At 52.5% G+C, this 18,413-nt stretch overlaps 1 protein-coding gene across 8 annotated transcripts in view; it reads left to right on the forward strand.

Moving 5' to 3' along the window:
• The window catches only part of LOC122384892 (calcium-transporting ATPase sarcoplasmic/endoplasmic reticulum type-like), a 32,474-nt gene extending 14,410 nt beyond the window's left edge, over positions 1-18,064 (forward strand). For 3 of the 8 annotated variants that reach the window (XM_043372697.1, XM_043372699.1, XM_043372696.1), the window contains exons 6-16: positions 5,208-5,346; positions 6,642-6,784; positions 7,684-7,749; positions 8,640-8,819; positions 9,205-9,598; positions 10,106-10,356; positions 11,009-11,329; positions 11,644-12,200; positions 12,475-12,778; positions 13,148-13,384; positions 13,806-14,659. In XM_043372697.1, the coding sequence (XP_043228632.1) occupies positions 5,208-5,346; positions 6,642-6,784; positions 7,684-7,749; positions 8,640-8,819; positions 9,205-9,598; positions 10,106-10,356; positions 11,009-11,329; positions 11,644-12,200; positions 12,475-12,778; positions 13,148-13,384; positions 13,806-14,012 (2,799 nt within the window). In that variant the 3' untranslated portion in view covers positions 14,013-14,659. Of the gene's footprint in view, positions 1-5,207; positions 5,347-6,641; positions 6,785-7,683; positions 7,750-8,639; positions 8,820-9,204; positions 9,599-10,105; positions 10,357-11,008; positions 11,330-11,643; positions 12,201-12,474; positions 12,779-13,147; positions 13,385-13,805; positions 14,660-16,277; positions 16,297-16,678 lie in introns of those variants that run through there. The other 5 variants (XM_043372702.1, XM_043372704.1, XM_043372700.1 and 2 more) reach the window with 5 other exon arrangements.
• The last annotated feature ends 349 nt before the right edge of the window (positions 18,065-18,413 follow it).

An 18,413-nucleotide genomic window follows, 5' to 3' on the forward strand; every position in this document is an offset into this window, starting at 1 on the left:
AGCGATCAGTTACGTCAACAAACTGCCCATCAGGGTATCATGATTACCTAAGATTTTATGTCTGACAGTGTCACAGTGATGACCACGCCTCACGCATTACACACTTATATACAAATACACAGTCTGAGTCAACTGCACTAAATCAATAATACAGGACGACAGAATGATACCCTTTGCAACGACAACGACAGGTTCCTTCCCACTTCCTTTGCTTAAAAAAGAAAGAAAACTTCTCCACATGGCACTAGTACCAAAGCCTGCATATAGAGAGAGCTCCCTCACCCGCCCCTCCCCCACCCTCCTTAACCCGGCGGCCGCTGGGCCTCCGCGCCACCCGCCGGTCGCTGGGGGGGGGGGGGCATAAAGTTGCCCCCCCCCTTTACTTCTGCGACGATATCGTCGCAACGCGAAGAGATAGAGAAACGAAACTTTGCACACATCTTCCTGAATACCTAGCCAAGGGTGTGTCCAAATTTGGTGTCGATCCCATTTGAAATGACGTCACAGTGACGTCATAAGTGAAATTATAGATTTGCGGCTCTCATATTCCTCACGATACATCACATATATGGGACCAAATATTAAGGGCCGATTATTGGTCAGAAACTAGATGGAAGTGGAGTAAGATGTTTTAGGATGACAGCTGGTGCTGTCTAGTTCATTTACAGTCGAGTTTCATGCTCAGCGTCATCAGAAACGGTCCATATCGGAAAACGACAAAACTTTATGACGTCACTGTGACGTCATCTTAGGTGCTACAACCACCAAACTTTCCTCAAACATTGCCTAGGTATTCATTTGAAGCTATGCCAAGTTTCACGTTCGTAGCTCATCAGGTTTCGGAGATATTTTACAAAACGTAAAGGGGGGGGGGCAACTTTATGCCCCCCCCCCCCAGCGGCTCGTGGGTTAAGATATGACAACAGATTTCAACAGAATCATTGCATCTTCTGCTTCTTAAAGACCTAGTTCGCTCGCATGATGGCGACTGGCGTCGCGAGGATGGAGGTCCGCGGATGATCTTTAGGAGAAATATGCAGGCAGAAGGACCGTCCTGGATCCGTGCCAGTAAGCATGAGTAGGAACTTGAACTTAGCAGTTGCTGACGGTAATATCTGCTGTCTGCATCTGAAACGGATAGGAAGGCATTGATTTAAGGCTAGGAGAAGGATGGCCACTGGACAGTCATTCAATTGTGACAATGCATTTTGACTTGTGAGGAAAATGAAATCTCACTGGTTGAAGTAGGTATTCATTCTTAGCTGTATAAGAGACAAGGGTGATTCTTAACTTCATTAGTCTCAATCAAACACAAAGGTTGGGATAGAATGGGACGGATTTCGAAACACTTGGCGATCAGATGCTAAAGTTATAATTCTGCCGTATATCATCCTTACCTATTTGCATCGTCTTTTTCGGTTAGTTTTGGTGGTCAGGAATGGTATGTTCTTTTATTATCAGCCAGTGTAGCGTTACGCCTTTATTGCGAAAGTGATATAGGTTTTCACTTGTTTTTTTTCTCATCCTAGATTTTTTGGTCATCATCGTCACACCCAACCAAAATCCAATTTTAGAACACTGCCCCGGGGGCTCCGGCGGTCCCCGTGTTGTGACCGGCGGAATAACCGCCGGGACCGGACCGGACCGGGCTGGTTTGCATGTCATCCCGGGAGTAGCAGACGCTATCAGTGCGGACGTGCCGCCTGCCGGCGCGAGCCGCCGCGGGGCAGGCTGCCGCGCTGGGTAGTGCATCAGGCCGACGGGCTGTGTTTGTTTTTCCTGCCGGCCGGTGAAGATTGGGAGCGAGTCGCGCTCGTGCGCTGGTTTCGTGTCGATTAGCTCGTCTTCCGGGAGTCGGGCCGGCGCCGGCCGTCCTCTGACCGACAGAAAACGATCCATCAATCGCTCCTCTCCGCGTCCGTACGGCAGCTGGGACGGTTGCTCAACATGAACTGTGCATCGCGGCTGCGTGTGGATAGCCGGACGGGGCGCACGGCCGCCGGGCGTTCGCCACGACCGTCCTGCCTTATCGATGTAGCGGCACCGGGCCCCGCGCCGGTCACCGCTCGCCGTCCGTACACTCACACCGGCGCGGCGGCCAGCCGTTAAACTGGTTTTGTGTCGGCCCAAAAACGCGGCGGCGGCGGGCTCTGTGATGACGGTAGCAGCGATGACGCTGGTGGCAGCGCCGGTGCGTCATCAGCCGGACGCCGCTCGCTGATGCGGAATGACGGAAATGTCTGTTGCGTCCGTTGCCGGTCGGCGTCGTTGCATTCTGTTCTCAACGGCTGCTAGTGTTACAGATACATACGGAAACCAGAAACATTGATCCAATGAAAGGACGAGCGAGTAGTGGGTATTAACAGGAATAATGCCTTAGTCGGGTGTGGCGGCCGGCAATGAGAGTATCAGCCGCGTGGCATTAGTTCCCCCGCCCCTGTGCGTGCCGCGATCGATGAAGCCAATGTCCGGACGCGCCTGGCGACTGCGGGGAGGCGCGTGGGGCTCCGCCCGACCAGCTGAGTAGCAGCACTCCCCTCGCAGCAGGTGACGATACCCCGACTCTGTGAGGGGAGGCCCTCATGGCCGCACCACGCCGGCGCTAGCCCTCCGGCCGGATTATATAGCCAAACAACCACGGCCATCTACCACCGAGATCGCCGTGACGTACACGAGATCCTATGACGTCATCGTGTCTGCAAATCGAGGCGGATTATCGTCGTCGTTTAATAGGGGATTTGTGATGTGCTGGACTCGGCGCAGGCTCAGGATGAAAGGGAGACCTGACTCAGGTGTATGGCTTAAGAATGAAGAAGCTACGATTGATTGCATTTACGCCGCAAAATAAAGCAATGTATTCCATTCCATTGGAGTTGTTGAAATATGCATGAGGTGAGCAATCTGGGGCTTGAAATAAGCATTTTGCTTGTGTACCTTTCACAAACTGCCTGAACAAAGTTAACTTTCACCGCAATTGCGCCTTTAGAACAACGTTTACTGTTTACAATGTCAAGTTTTTGCCATGGGCGCGTCTTAACGAAGTTGTAAGTTTTTTTTTATTGCCTCTGTGTCGTCACATGCTTACCGCGAAACTACCGACTTAATTCACGACTGCTTACCTCAATATTTTTTTGGCGAATGTTACCTCGCTATAACCTGTCATGTTGCGGTTTTGTCGCCAAGTTTTTCTCTCTTCACTCGTCATTAATTTCACCATGTTACCACCACTACATTGGCGACTGGCGACCCTCATTTTCCCCACGCTCTCTCCAATGCACAGTGGGGATTTTTCCGATCTAGCACGTATTTATTCGTAGAGGGCAAACCATAGGTAGAATTGTAGCCAGATTGTGCACAGATGTTGGCTGGTGTGTCCTGGTGAGAATTTTACCTGTAAATGTGCATAATCAACATAGTATAGGGGGTTCAATTGGACCCCCCGCTCAGCCATTTGGCCCCTGATCAAGCTAGAGCTTCGCGGAAAAGTCGAGCGTGCTGCCTATGACGAAATTAGGCCGAATATATCCAATTTCAAAGTCCAAGGTCATAAGCTGACTTTCCAAGTCAGTTTAATGACCCAACTAAAGTTGGGAAATCGAGACCTCTTGAAACTTCGCAAAGTTAGGGTGTTACCGGGTATTTTGGGGTGCTGATCACGAATTTCATGTTAGTTTTGATCACAGACGATGTCTTTATGCATTTAGGCCAGGTCGGGTCAGGTCAGGTTAGATCAATTAGTAGGCGTCCTGCCGGCCATCCATAGAAGTGTCACCTACTACTGATAGCTTCGTAACATGGAACGAAGGCACTAGAACTACTTCGTAAATATTCAAATGGCTGCTAAAATCGAAATCAGCACCAAAAACTACCCTAGAAACAAGTAAAACTCGAAAAAGTGAACCAAAGTCATCAAAAGGTCAATGACCTTGACTTGACCTTCACGTGACCTTGACACCCACCATTATGCATGGCACCAACATCATTTCACATATTTGAACGTTTAAAACCACAAAAAGACTGGAAACCGCGGACAATGTGAGCTGGCATACGCCGAATCGCGATTCCGGCCAAACATGGTCTCGAGAAATATCCCACAGGTCAAAGGTTAGTTGGGTCAGAGTCATGTAATTTTTAGGTTAGATGTAAAATTGATGATCTCGAGGGTACCGAAAGTTTCGGCGCGATCGGCCGCTTTTTGCGCGAGTAATTTGCGGAAAACCATGGGGTTTTATCCGACCCCTTCCCCCTCCCCCTCCCCACAAGTGCGATGGTTAATAAGGTTACGGTATGTATAATTTACGCTTGTCATCCTATTCCTAATGAATGTGTCTCAGAAAATATGCATCATATAAATCACGAAGTAAAATTATTCGCCTATGTCCGGAACATACCTATATCGTGCTGTTTGCCCTAGCGCTCCTCGAGTGGGGTGTTAAGATACTCTAATGTGAATATTCCGTGTTCAGGCAAGTTTCGGCAGCCAAACTAGGCGTTGTCTAGTGCAGAAGAAAGTGGCGAATTCGATAGGATATATTTCGGAGTGGAAAAGTGTGGAGAACATTGTTGATTTCCTACATTTATTTAGAATACCATTCCTTCAATATGGTGTCTGTAAGGGTTTTTTGTAAATGGCATTTTTGTGACCTTAGTAAGGTTGTGGCATACTTTCTGTTTGCCATTCCATTCCTAATAAAGGTGCCTTTCAGACGATATGCAACTCTAAGACCTCGCAAGATTAAAACCAACAGGACAGGACAATGAAATTGAGCTATACTTTCGGGCCTTGCTGAGCCCATTGAGTAATCACGCATGAGTGTGAACTTTGGGCACATTTTTCCTAGTTTTGCTGTGGACATACAGATAAAACAATGTCATATATGAAAAATTCAGACGTTTCTTAGCCCTACTGACACAAAAAATAAACAAAAATCCAAAAAATATTTTTTGAATTAATCGGCGCTAGATCGGAAAAATCCCCACTGTGCAATGGTTACTCTACCACGTCCATGATCCCCTTCCACTTCTATCTCTCCTCACCCCTCCTAATTCCCCCTGATGACGGTAATCTTGCATCATTCTGATGTTTCCCCTTCTCCCTGTGAGCTTCTTCGTGCTCCCTTATCTCCGATATTTCCTCCTTCTCTCCATGTCTTCCCCACTCTCCCTTTAGACCATCCATAACCCGTTCTCGCTTCTTCCTTTCTCAGGAGCGGAACGCCGAGAGCGCCATCGAGGCTCTGAAGGAGTACGAACCCGAGATGGGCAAGGTGATCCGCACCAACAAGGCCGGTGTGCAGATGGTGCGCGCCCGCGAGATCGTCCCCGGTGACGTCGTCGAGGTCTCCGGTACGTGATTGGCTGCCGCAGCGGTGTGCTCGCTAGACGCGAATAGTGTTATGTGTGGTAAGGTAGTTGCTCTGATTCATGGTTCTCTTGTTCCCTGACCTTTTTGTTTATTTCATTTCCAGTTATTATTTTTCATTATTTTACCATCTCTTTCCCATTCGCTGTTCTCATATGCAGTTAACTGTTGACGGTGTTGGCCCCAGACCAACCATTGTCGTAAATACGGGTAGGTAATTATCATCGATGATTGGGTCAATTATCGCATAAAACGGGCGGTTTGGGTGCGACATTTTGCTGTAGCTGTTTTCGGTCTAGACTATGGATATAAACCCAGCATAAACTGCTCTCAATGAAGGCTGTGACCTACAAAGTCACTTCAGAAGGCTGAACAAAATTAGGAAGGCGTGATGGAGTTGGCTCAGTAGCAGCAAATGGCTGCAGGTGTAGCTAGATCTAAATTGCGTTTTCTTTTAAGTGTACAATGAGGGTTTTGCCTCAAATGACTGTCTCTAAATGTCGAGGCCACTGTTCGCTCCATCAGAAATTTGCAGCACAATATAATTGAGCAGCTCTAATGATCACACGTTGCACGTACTGACTCTGGTACTTTACTTTAAATTTTTCTAAGCACTGTCTATTTAAAAACAAATCACTAAAAGATTCGCAAGAAAATTTACTCGTATATAGCCAGTGGTGTGAAAATCGGAACTCATTGATCTAAAGTCAGGCTGTTCGCTGCTCTTCTTTTTCTCTTCTACCCCTGGCGCGTCGGTGGCACCGGGTTTTTGATGCCACCATCCCACCAGCTCCGAATATTGTTTTAGTGAATTAGTTCGTGTGGATGTGTTTGTTCAGGGCTCTGCGTCGTGTCTGTGGGATTGATGAGGACTGTTTGTGCTCTGGAACTGTCTCTCTAGCGGTATTTGTGGAGCTTTCTTGCCGTGTCAGTCGATAACTTCCGAAATTGTTTGGAAGAAAGTCTAACTTCGCTTTAAACACGTTAGGAAAATCCTTGTCGAGTAGTGCTGGGTTTCATATCGACGTTTTATGTCTCTTATATCGTTGGAGCTCTTCAAGCTTATAGCAGTCTTATGGGCGTGGTTTGGAGCCTCTAGGGCGATTTAGTTTCATGACCCATCCAAGACTGCATTCTAGTCGTTAGTGTTACTCTGTAGTGGGACCACAACCTCTAACTGGAGTTGAATACCCGCCTCCGACGCGCGCTCAACCATTGCCAACCAACTGCGACACCCTGTGACCTATTCGCCTCTGACCTGTGTCTTTCCCTCCCACAGTCGGTGACAAGATCCCCGCCGATCTGCGCCTGATGAAGATCTTCTCGACCACGCTGCGCATTGACCAGTCGATCCTCACTGGAGAGTCTGTGTCTGTGATCAAGCACACTGACCCCGTGCCCGACCCGCGTGCCGTCAACCAGGTATGTTTGTGTGTTGTGGGTGTGCTCCTGTTCCCCGCCCCTGACAGGGAACGGCGATATGCGCGTGAGAGTGACCCCTGCATAGATAACATCGGGAGGCGATAGACAAAGAGGCGGGTTTTGTAAAGCTGGATCGTGTTTGCGAGTAGCTGCGATGGTTGGTTGTCTCTAACCGGCATGAGTGTGATTTGTAGTTGATGTGTACTTCGTGCATGGATCTTGAAGGGTTCAAAATTGGTGGCTGGAAATGATTGATTGAGCCTTCTGAATTTTAATGCTGAGTTGTTGATTTATGGCTCAAATGCATTGAGTAAACATCAAGTTTTCTCATTTTTAGGACTGACAGCACTGATTTTGATTATATTTTACTCCGAGATATATAAAAAACGGACAGATGAGTTATGGCTGAATCATTTAGGTATTGTATGGAATACTTTATCATGCGAACTACAATTCGGACATCAACCCTTCTTTGGGGGAAATGACCGTCTTGAATGATCTGTTCAGCTGTAAATTTCTAGAGGTAGCTAGCTTAGCTGAAATGGCTGCCATCAGTGTAAATGTGCGCGCATGTGTGAAGGCCGTTTGGTACTTTTCATGCAATGCCTATTTGATCTACTGACGAGCGATCATTTTTACATAAGATACCCTTGGGCCTGGGTATAGTCGATTGATTGGGTTCTGAGGCGTGTGGTGACGAATTGCCGTGTGTGACCCCGCTGGTATCAGCCCCACCCCTCTCCCCTACCTCAGAGTGTCACTAACCCCACGGCCCGACTGGCGGCCGAACCCGCACGGAGTGCCCCCTACCCTGTCCCCACCCGGCCGCCCCTCGAGCGGGCGGCACCGCTGACTATCGTCTCTTTCTCTCTGTCTCTGTCTTTGCTCGGACCGGCCAGCCGGCCTCCGGCGAGCCTGCTGAGGAGGGCCAGGAGGGCCACTCCAAGGCCAGGGCCATTATACAGGTAAAGACGCCACCCGCCGCTCTGTCTGCTTCGGTCGCGCACACTGACTCGTGTGCCGCGCACACACGCATACACACACGATGCCTCCGGGTCGCCATCGCTTCCTGTCGGGGTTTACAGCGCTTCCGAACGGCTGGGGCCGGCCGCCGCTGCTCGGGACGCTAGATTCCAGTCGGGATGACCTGTAGAACGACGTAGATCCCTTGTAGATTCCATCGGACTCTGTAGATTCCAACAGGTGAAGGAGTCTGCAGCTGGGCTCGCTGCTGTCTGAACAGGTATCTGGACGCCACTGATCCTTCTCTTGCAGCGGGGAGCGGACGAGGAGCCACTAACTGCAAGCCGCTGGTGCCCGCTGGCTAACAGTGGTGCCGGTGGTGCTGCTGGTGACGCTGGTGCCCATGGTGCCGACAGTGCTGCCAAGTCTGGTGGTGGCTTCATGTTGTACATAAACTGCTCGGGCCGCGCGCTGTGTGTAGAGAATTGGCCAGACGCCGCTTCGGTTGCTTCTTGTCGTGGCTAGACGCCGCCGCCATCACCTCTGCCGCCACTGGCGGTGCGGTGATGAGGCGACCCTTCGCGTAGAACGCTTGGTTGTGTAGCTAGATCGGTTCTGCGCGCAGTTGTTGGCTGGGTGTTTGCTGTTGGATGACGCTGTCTCACTCGATGTTGTGTCTCGCCCATGTTTAATGTAAACTTGTTACGTTTGAGCACCGTTTGCCATGTTGGCACAAAAGTTCCTTGTTTGAGCGTGTCACCTTGCGATCAACGAAACCACAGTGTGATCTGACATGCCGTGGCCATGCTGTCGACACGCGCTCTGCCGCCGGTGTCCGTCCCCTCCCCGGTACCTCTGTTTGACATGTGTCCGCCTCCGCCGCCGTCCGCAGGACAAGAAGAACATCCTGTTCTCCGGCACCAACGTGGCCGCCGGCAAGGCTCGCGGTATCGTCATTGGCACTGGCCTGAACACCGCCATCGGTCAGATCCGTACCCAGATGGCCGATACTGAGGAGATGAAAACTCCGCTGCAGCAGAAACTGGACGAGTTCGGCGAGCAGCTCTCCAAGGTTAGGAGGGAGAGGGCTAGGTGGGAGTTTGGGATGGAATCGTGGGGTGTGCCTGACATGAATGTGTCAGGGATCAAACAGAGTAGCTGTTGAGGTAGGCTGGGCAAATTATACACAGAGCTGGTTTCTCTGGTGGTTTTCTGTCTTGTTTACGGTACAATGTCCTCGGATCATTGCAAAACTAACATGAGTCGTACATACAGCTTGTGGCTGCTCATTTCCATTCCTAACATTGGTAATCAAGCATCGATTACACGTATTGTCGCCCTCTCTCTCCCATTTTTATCGCTAATGATGCGACGCGAGTTTCTGAAGTACCGACTATTTGTATCTTACGGAGTGATCCGCACACTTAATGACACCGTTTCCGTCCCGCCTTCCCCAGGTCATCTCGATCATCTGCGTTGCCGTGTGGGCCATCAACATCGGCCACTTTAACGACCCGGCCCACGGCGGCTCCTGGATCAAGGGCGCCATCTACTACTTCAAGATCGCCGTGGCGCTGGCCGTGGCCGCCATCCCCGAGGGTCTGCCGGCTGTCATCACCACCTGTTTGGCGCTGGGCACCCGGCGTATGGCCAAGAAGAACGCCATCGTGCGCTCGCTGCCCTCTGTGGAGACGCTCGGCTGCACGTCCGTCATCTGCTCTGACAAGACCGGCACGCTGACCACCAACCAGATGTCCGTGTCGCGCATGTGCGTGTTCGCTGACGAGAGCAGCATGCACGAGTTCGACATCACCGGATCGACCTACGAGCCCATCGGAGATATTTTCATCGGTGAGTGGATGGGAATGATGGGGATCATCCGGGCTTCCTTGGTTGGGTTTGATATTTATGTGAGTGCGATTGGCTCTATTACGATCAATACGACGACGGTAGAACACCCGTAAGACGCTTTCATCATATCAACGGGCAAATGCATGTCACAGCCGCGTTTCCGGGAATCATGGCTCTCCAGCACTGTGCAAAATCCATTAGATGATTAATTATGTGTGTGCTCGGTAATATGATGCGAGTCTGATCACGACCTATCGGGACTTGAGCATGCAGACGTTGCGTGCATATTACGATTGGGCCTCCAGTTATTGAGCGACTTTGAAGAGAAAATCAAAATATGTGAGTCGAAACTAGCTTACGTTAGAGTTGCGTATTTCGGACGCCAATCTGGTTTTGCCAGAAATAATACGTCATCTACATTTGTATAGTCTGCGGCAATGTTCTATTTGTTCCCGTGGTCCGTGCTTTCCACGTCCCTCTCGTCACATCGTATCTCTCCGTTTTCAGGCGGTGTGAAGGCCAAGATCAGCGACTACGAGATTCTGCAGGAGCTGGCCACCATCTGTGCCATGTGCAACGACTCCTCCATCGACTACAACGAGTTCAAACACTGCTTCGAGAAGGTGGGCGAGGCCACTGAGACCGCCCTGGTGGTGCTGGCGGAGAAGATCAACCCGTACGGCCTCTCCAAGACCGGCATGAGCCGCCGCGAGGCCGCCATCGTCGTCAAGCACGATATGGACACCAAGTGGAAGAAGGTACGGAAAGGGAGGGGAACGGAGTGGGATGGGGCTACGGGTGATAAAGGCTGGTTTGATTGGTGTAGCTGTGGCTCGAGGTTGCCTGGGTGGGTAGGAGTTAATGACCTGGTGGGGGCGTTTAGCTTTGAAGGTCAGGGTGAGAGGAGTGACGCAATAGCAAGTCATGCCCGTCTGGCTCCTGTTGGTATTCGGTCTATGTTGATGGCGAGCCAAACCTCACTGTTGATCGAGTGATGTCATGAACATGGTAAACGTTATGCTCCGTGGGGCTCCCCAAGCTCGCCGTAATTTGGTTTGTCTGCCCTAACATCTTTGTTTCATGTGAAACACGACCTCGCCCTGACTGATGACTGGCCGCATTTGCCCTGACGTAGCATAATCCTCCCTGTCTATCACAAGGAATTACCAAACCACAGTCCTGAAATCCGTCCCGATAATGTTGTCTAAAAGCAAACCAACTCATCAATAACCCTCCCGTGCTGCATCAACTTCTCACTTGTTCGATGTGCCAGTAGCAAAAACTAATCTCTCGAATCCTTCGGTGCGGGTAAAAACTGATCCCTGGATCCCTCTACCAACAAGCAATCCCCAAAACCATCCCTCACACAAACTCCCTCACTAACTCCGATCTCCCCTCCGCCGTTCGCAGGAGTTCACCCTGGAGTTCTCTCGCGACCGCAAGTCGATGTCTTGCTACGCCACATCTCTGAAGCCGACCAAGCTGGGCACTGGCGCGCGCATGTTCTGCAAGGGCGCTCCCGAGGGTGTGATTGACCGCTGCACGCACGCCCGTATCGGAACCACCAAGGTGCCGCTGTCTGCATCCATGAAGAACAAGATTCTGGAGCGCTGCCGCGAGTATGGTGTGGGCCGCGACACCCTCCGTTGCCTGGCTCTGGCCACCATTGATGCCCCGATGAAGCCTGAGGACATGGCTCTGGAAGATGCTACCAAGTTCGCCTCCTATGAGGTGCGTATGTGAGAATGACGCGACTGGTTTGAGAGTAATATGGGGGTGGTTTCGTAAGTGTAGCTCATAAGTGTGAGTAAAAACTGGCATTGACGAGAGTCAACCTAGTGATTCTATTCGATAATTCAGTTAACGTCAACCTGTTTCGCCTTACGTTAAAGTTTCTGTAAGTGGCTGACCAGCCATATAAATTGGTTTTCATTTTGCAACCTTGCCGGTTGACATTGTTTTATGCAATTAGAAGAACGGTTCAATCTCATGTTCACTGTTCAGTGACTCGCATGTCATCCCTGACGGCCCCCGCTCCCCGCCAGGTCAACATGACATTCGTCGGTGTGGTGGGTATGCTGGACCCGCCGCGTAAGGAGGTGGCCGGCGCCATCAAGCGCTGCCGCAAGGCCGGTATCCGCGTCATCGTCATCACTGGTGACAACAAGGGCACAGCCGAGGCCATCTGCCGCCGTATCGGCGTCTTCGAGGAGGATGAGGACACGACTGGTATGTCCTACTCGGGTCGCGAGTTCGACGACCTTTCCGTGGAGGAGCAGCGCGCCGCCTGCGCCCGCGCCCGCCTCTTCTCGCGCGTGGAGCCGTTCCACAAGTCCAAGATTGTCGAGTACCTGCAGAGCATGGACGAGATCTCCGCTATGACTGGTGACGGTGTGAATGACGCCCCCGCTCTGAAGAAGGCCGAGATCGGTATTGCTATGGGTTCGGGTACCGCCGTGGCCAAGTCGGCCTCGGAGATGGTGCTGGCTGACGACAACTTCTCGTCGATTGTGGCCGCCGTGGAGGAGGGACGTGCCATCTACAACAACATGAAGCAGTTCATCCGCTACCTCATCTCTTCCAACATCGGCGAGGTCGTGAGGTGAGAACTTGGGGCAATGATGATATGCATGTAGGATGTCTGGGGCTGAGTGTTCAATGCTACATAGTTTGAGTGAAGGTAACGGTAAATGTTTATTTTGGTGTTTGATGATATAGAAACGGTGTAAGATTATGCAGCTGGTCGAGCTCAAGAAGATTAAGTTCAGTCAAAACGATTTTTATTTGTGAGATCTTAGTTGCCGTGACGTCGAGTTACCGTTGAGAGGAACAGTTCATGTGCTGTTAACTGACGTTATGTTTCCATCCCTCCACAGCATCTTCCTGACGGCCGCCCTGGGCGCCCCGGAGGCTCTGATTCCCGTCCAGCTGCTCTGGGTTAACCTGGTCACTGACGGCTTCCCGGCCACCGCGCTCGGCTTCAACCCGCCCGACCTGGACATCATGGACAAGCCGCCGCGCTCCTCCAAGGAGACCCTCATTACCCGCTGGCTGTTCTTCCGCTACATGTGCGTGGGTACCTATGTGGGTGCCGCCACGGTCGGCGCGGCCGCCTGGTGGTACATGCTGGCGCCGACCGGACCCCACCTCAGCTACTACCAGCTCACCCACCACCTGCAGGTGAGAGACGGGGAGAGGTGGTGATGTGGTCTGGGCGGATGGGGAAGGTTGGGCTGATTGGTCAGGAAGAAATCGCGGTGAAGCGATGTGGTGGGCTGGTACAGCTAGACAGCTTAATTTTTGTCTTGGAACATGACTTTGCTGTGTTTAGCTGATCTATTCAGGGCTTTATTTTCGTCTGATGACGTTTTTCCTGATCGCCTATTTTTATGTGATAATTCATCAGCGTCATAGGTTCAGACTTACTGTGCTGGTGTAGGCCGAGACCCACGCCGTGCGTCCCCGACCCTGTACGACTCAGTGATTAGGTGGCGCCACCGTTCCCCATCTCCTACCCGCTCTTACCTACCCCATCTACCTCCCACTCAGTGCGCGGGCGGCGGCGACGAGTTCCACGGCATCGACTGCGCCGTCTTCAACGACCCGCACCCGATGACGATGGCGCTGTCGGTGCTGGTCACCATCGAGATGCTGAACGCGCTCAACTCTGTGTCGGAGAACCAGTCGCTGCTGGTGATGCCTCCCTGGCAGAACTTCTGGCTCATCGCCGCCATCCTGCTCTCTATGTCGCTGCACTTCATGATCCTCTATGTGGACATTCTCTCGGTGAGTAGCTGGGGAGCTGGAGCTGGGGAGGGTTCGGTTTAACTACTGGGACCGTCAGGGAGTGGGCTAGCGACGAACCGGTGTTTGCAGTTTTACTTTCGGAAGTGATCGCAACAAACCAGCGATTTGTTTTTGGTGCTTGGTGATCAACTCGACGTGCGATATTATTTGTGCATTACACATAGAACATTACACGTTGCACAATATACACTTTGAGAAAGTGTGAAGACTCACGTTGCGTTGTTCCACAGAGATGCTTCTGAAGATACAACCTAAGAAGCATAAACCAGCTGTATTTTATCTTATCGCTCTACGTAGATATCATAGAACCACTAACCTCCTGTCGGCACCGCTTCTACCGATTCCCCTCGCAGCATCGACCGCCCCTCTGACCGGCCCGTGTCCGTGGCTGTGTTTGCAGACCATTTTCCAGATCTGTCCACTGAGCTTGGAGGAGTGGATCGCGGTGCTGAAGATCTCGCTCCCCGTGCTCTTCATGGACGAAACGCTGAAGATGGTCGCCCGCAAATACGCCGACGGTAATGAGGAATCTATACTTACCGTACCTCTGCTAGTGGCAGTCTGGGCAGTGTACGGATATTACTTTTTTGTTTCTACAGTTGTGTGATGGAGCAGGCGCTGTGATGCGGTGTGCCTAGGTGACCATTGGGGAGGGCGGGGCGGGGTGGGAGGGACACGACTGGGCGACCGACGGACAGAGAGAAAGAGAGAGGAAGAGAGCGAGAGAGAGGGACCGAGGTACGTGCGCGCGTGTCGTGTGTGTAGCGTCGGCTATGAATGCTATCATCATGTGTGCCGTCTTTTAAATACCCGAGGTCCTGTACAGATAATCAGTGCATCGTCAGTGGGCGCGGGTGGCTGGGCAGCTGCTCCCCTCGCCCCTGAGCTGGATGAGTGGGTGGGTGTGTGCGTGCGTTTGTGCGTGTGCGGCGGCGCGGCGCGGCGGCTGCTGACCAGTGCCGCTCCCCGCCGCCCCCCAATCCGCTCCCACTAACGCCGCCGGGCCGTCCGCGCCCGAACCGACACACATTGACACATTCCTCCGTGCGTCCCTGTGTTCCGCTGAGTGGCCGAGTTTTATACCTGACACGCACCCAGCTATTTTATGCGTTGTTACGGCGGCCGGCTGGTGGGAGGCGCCGCGCGCCGGGCGGCGGACGCTCGCGCGCGCGCATCGTTCTCTCAGGCGTGGCCTCTTGTCTCAGTGTCGTTACTGTTTTGGTACTCGCGGTGTAATAAAGGCCGTGGTACGTGGCTGACGAGTGTTTACCCTGCCCTGCCTAGTGTGCCTGACCACTAACGTTCTAAACGCCCGCCGAGACGCGGAGCTGTAGCCAGTAAAGAGACTAACCAACTAACGTGTGAACCTCACCTAGAGACGAGTGGGAGGATGGGGCCTCGCTTCATCGGCAACGAACGAAGGTGAGAGCCGGGGCTGGTTGGGAAGAGCAGAGATCGTAGTACTCAGTATGGTCGTAGTTTCATTAGCCAACCATGCTGAGATTACAGCGAGGTGAGTATTGTAGACTTCGAACTAAACAGTACCTAAGCTAAAGCCACTCGCTGAGCTATTAAATGCGTAAGCATCAACGCGCTGTCAGTCTAAATAAGCCGTGATCTCATACTATAACGTAAATCATAACGCTTCTCTAGTCTGTGCTGCGTCGGTGTCTGCCGCTGTCGCCCGCTGCCCTGCTGGTCTAAATGCCTCAGATTGTCACCTATTTGAGGCATTATGAACCAGCAGGGCAGCCGACGGAGTGGCTGTGTTGGTCGCTTTTCTCATCGCGTCTCTGCGCTCAGTACACTGTCTCGCTCACTGTTGTATCATTCGCAGCATAGTGTCTCGCCTACTTCATTACTATGCGCTCAATAGGCCGTCTCGCTCACTTTCGTATTGTGCGCTCAGCAGTCTCACTCACTGTATTTACTTTGAGCTCAAGTCTCGCTCACTCGTACTGTGCGCTCGTTAGACTGTTCCTCACTGTCGTACATACCGCAGCATGACGGCTGTGGGGCGTTATCTTGTCGTTACGGGTCGCCACCCGACCTGTACGGCACGCCAGGGCTCTGCGGCGACGGGTTACATCAGACACACTGATGGCTCGGCATTCGGACATGTTTGTGGTGAAATTTGACAGAAAACGTAGTGAAATTTACCTGTAAAACTCGTGCAGGGTCGGATGATTCAGCCGAGCCGCACCTGGCCCCTGGGAACTGCGAGGGACTTTACTGGATCGGACAGTCGTGTTCAAATCGACCAGATACATGAGGCTGCGGTCGCCGCGGCCGTTACTGCTGTGGTTTGGACGTCTGAGCCTCAGTTTTGGAAATTTCTCGGCCGTGTACACCCGCTGTCACCGCGGTTAATTATTGGGCTTCGCGGACACTTGGTTGCGAGGCGACCGGGCGCTGCCTTGCGCGGTATTTCACCAGTCAGACGACTGAGGATACCGGCAGCGATGACCATTGCTCTCACGGGAAGCAAGATAAATTTGTCGTGTCCCAAATCGCCCAGCAGGGCCCTGGCCTACATACAGGCTGGCTCTGAGCCCATTGTCATTCCGTACCAAGTCGTCCGGCACTGCGGTCCAAAACAGAATCGACCGACGTTTGTAAATAATGGTAACGGCATTGTTTTTCGTAAATCTGTCAGGAAGTGGGTCATGCTATCAGCTGTGCAGTCAAGTGCAATTCCAGCCCGGCAACCAGCTGTAATTTTGGTCGATTCCGTTTTGTGGCGCCTGTCTCGTGTTGTGTCGTGTCGGTGTTGTGTTGTGCCGCCCTCGGGGCTCTCGCCCTCACTGTTCGCTGTTGCTGACGCTGCCTTCTTTTCCGCATTATCCGACGTTGATATCTGGCTAATCTGCAGTGCTCGGATGCTAAACGAGGTAAGTTATTCGCTGTTTCTCCCGGCAATTCGTCACATTCTTGAGCCTTACTATTGAAGCCGCCGATCTCAAAGGTCTTCGTGATCGTTTCGTCTTCGTGGCGACTTTAAAATGCATATTGTATAATGCTATCGCTTGCTAAATAGAAGCAACAAGCAACGCAGCTAAGAAGTAGAGCACACGAGAGCTAAAAAGTTAACTGCCTAACCGCCTTGTGGTGTAAAATAAACGAGCTGCCGATAGCGGTGCGTTGGCACTGGACATTTCGGCTCGATGACCTAGAGCAACGCGTTCACCGTTCTAACCCTCCGCGCCCTCGCGGTTGTTCCCTGACCCTGAGCGCACTCTGGTGGCTCTCGGCTGACGCCCGGTCGTGTTTCAGCCATCGCATGGGGTGACCTGCGAGGATGGTGAGAGAGAGAGAGACCTGCACCGGTCAGCCGCTCCGGTCCCCGCGCCGCCCCCGACCAGCCGGAGGGCCCGCGCAGCCAGAGCCAGAGGCGCGCCCCAGCGGCCGCCCCGCGCAGAGAGAAAGAGAGTGCGAGAGAGCGTGTCAGAGTGAGCGCGCGAGTGAGACTGCGTCGGCCCGACCAGCCACCCGCCTGGTCCGGCGACCAACATTGGCCCTTCCGCGGCACGCCGCGCCGCGCGGTGCACGGAGCCGGAGACTGTGCGATAGGTGGCGCCCCCGAGCGCCAAGCTTCGTCCAGCGGGGCCCGAGCGCCGGCGCGGCCGCGCGCGCGCCGCCCCCGCCTGTGCGCTTGAATACACGCGCGACACTTGCACACGTGTACATACGGTTGTTATCCTGTAGATCGGGTCTTCGTGTCTAGTCATGTGAGTACAACCCCGACTCGTTGTCTCGGAAAGATGCTCAAACCCGCGCGCCGGGCCCCTCGCCGCCGGACAGCCGGGCCCCGGTGGCGGGGCCAGGCGCGCCGACTGGCGAGGGGGCGACCGTCCCCATCCGACCGCCCCCGCCCCCGCCTCCGCCGGCCGCCGCCCGTGCCGCCCTAGAGGCGCGCGGGCGGCGGACAGGGGAGATGCATAACACGTTATGACTTTGGAGTTTTAATAGAATTTATGATTTTATACGCGTCGCGCTGTTGGGAAATAGAAACGAAAAACATGGGGAATCGTGAGTTTCATTTGTGAGAGCGGAATCGTGGCTGATGTGTGTTCAGGAATCACTCGTAAGCCGTGTTGATGGCTGGTCTTCAAACATGTAACACACATTGCGTAATTTTGTTGCTAGTTCGGTGGCGGAATTCGTACGAGAGAGGTTGTAGCGGCCTGACATTGCCTGTTCCGTGAAACTCGGCGTCTGTGGTTTCTGCTTTCTACGAACACTTCTCTGTGACAACACGTGGCGGGACACTACTACTCTGCGCCCTTTCTCTGTTTGGGGCTGCCTTCTTGGAAGTGGAGTACCATGACCTGTCAAATGTCAACGACCTTAGTGACCTGTTTGAAACTTACCTACCTTTGTCGTCTTTCTTTGTTCGTAAAGCTGTTTGCTGAAGTTCAGGCTTGCATCATGCAAACACGCATCTGTGTTGACGTAATTCACCCACAAGCTCCAGAAACCGCAATCCCAAACGTTACAGCAAATTCTCATGTCGAAATTTGTCCACGCTTTCCCAGGTATTGTAGCGCTGTGGGAAAAATATAGCCCAGTCCACGGTAAAATTCCTCGCCAGACGCCTACTTCCCAGTTCCCACACACTAGTGACACGTGGATGTCTGGCTAAATAAAGTACGATCTTTGTGGTAAGCCTCTGAGCTGGGCTCAACCTGTTGTCGCCCGGGATAAGACGCGACAAACAAGTCACTCCGGTAATCTTAATTGCAAAAACCATGAGTGGGCACCGAGTACGAGACAGGCCTGCGGTGGTGGGTGACGAGCGCCGTATCGCGGTATCTTCTGAAGCCACAGCGGGGATCGGGCAGTGCTCTGAGCGGAGTGGGCTTACGACTGTTATGAACAGACGGGCTAATGGTGTGGTCTGGTGGTGCAGAGGTTATCGATAATTATAGGGGTCATTTACTAAATTTATCGTATCATCAATGAGTTGGAGGTGAGGTGGTCAGATTGCTCTCTGTTGTTCTGATGGGTT

The sequence above is a fragment of the Amphibalanus amphitrite genome, unplaced genomic scaffold (genome assembly GCF_019059575.1).
Source record: "Amphibalanus amphitrite isolate SeventyFive unplaced genomic scaffold, NRLGWU_Aamphi_draft 000201F_arrow, whole genome shotgun sequence".
NCBI classification, from domain to species: Eukaryota; Metazoa; Arthropoda; class Thecostraca; order Balanomorpha; family Balanidae; genus Amphibalanus; species Amphibalanus amphitrite.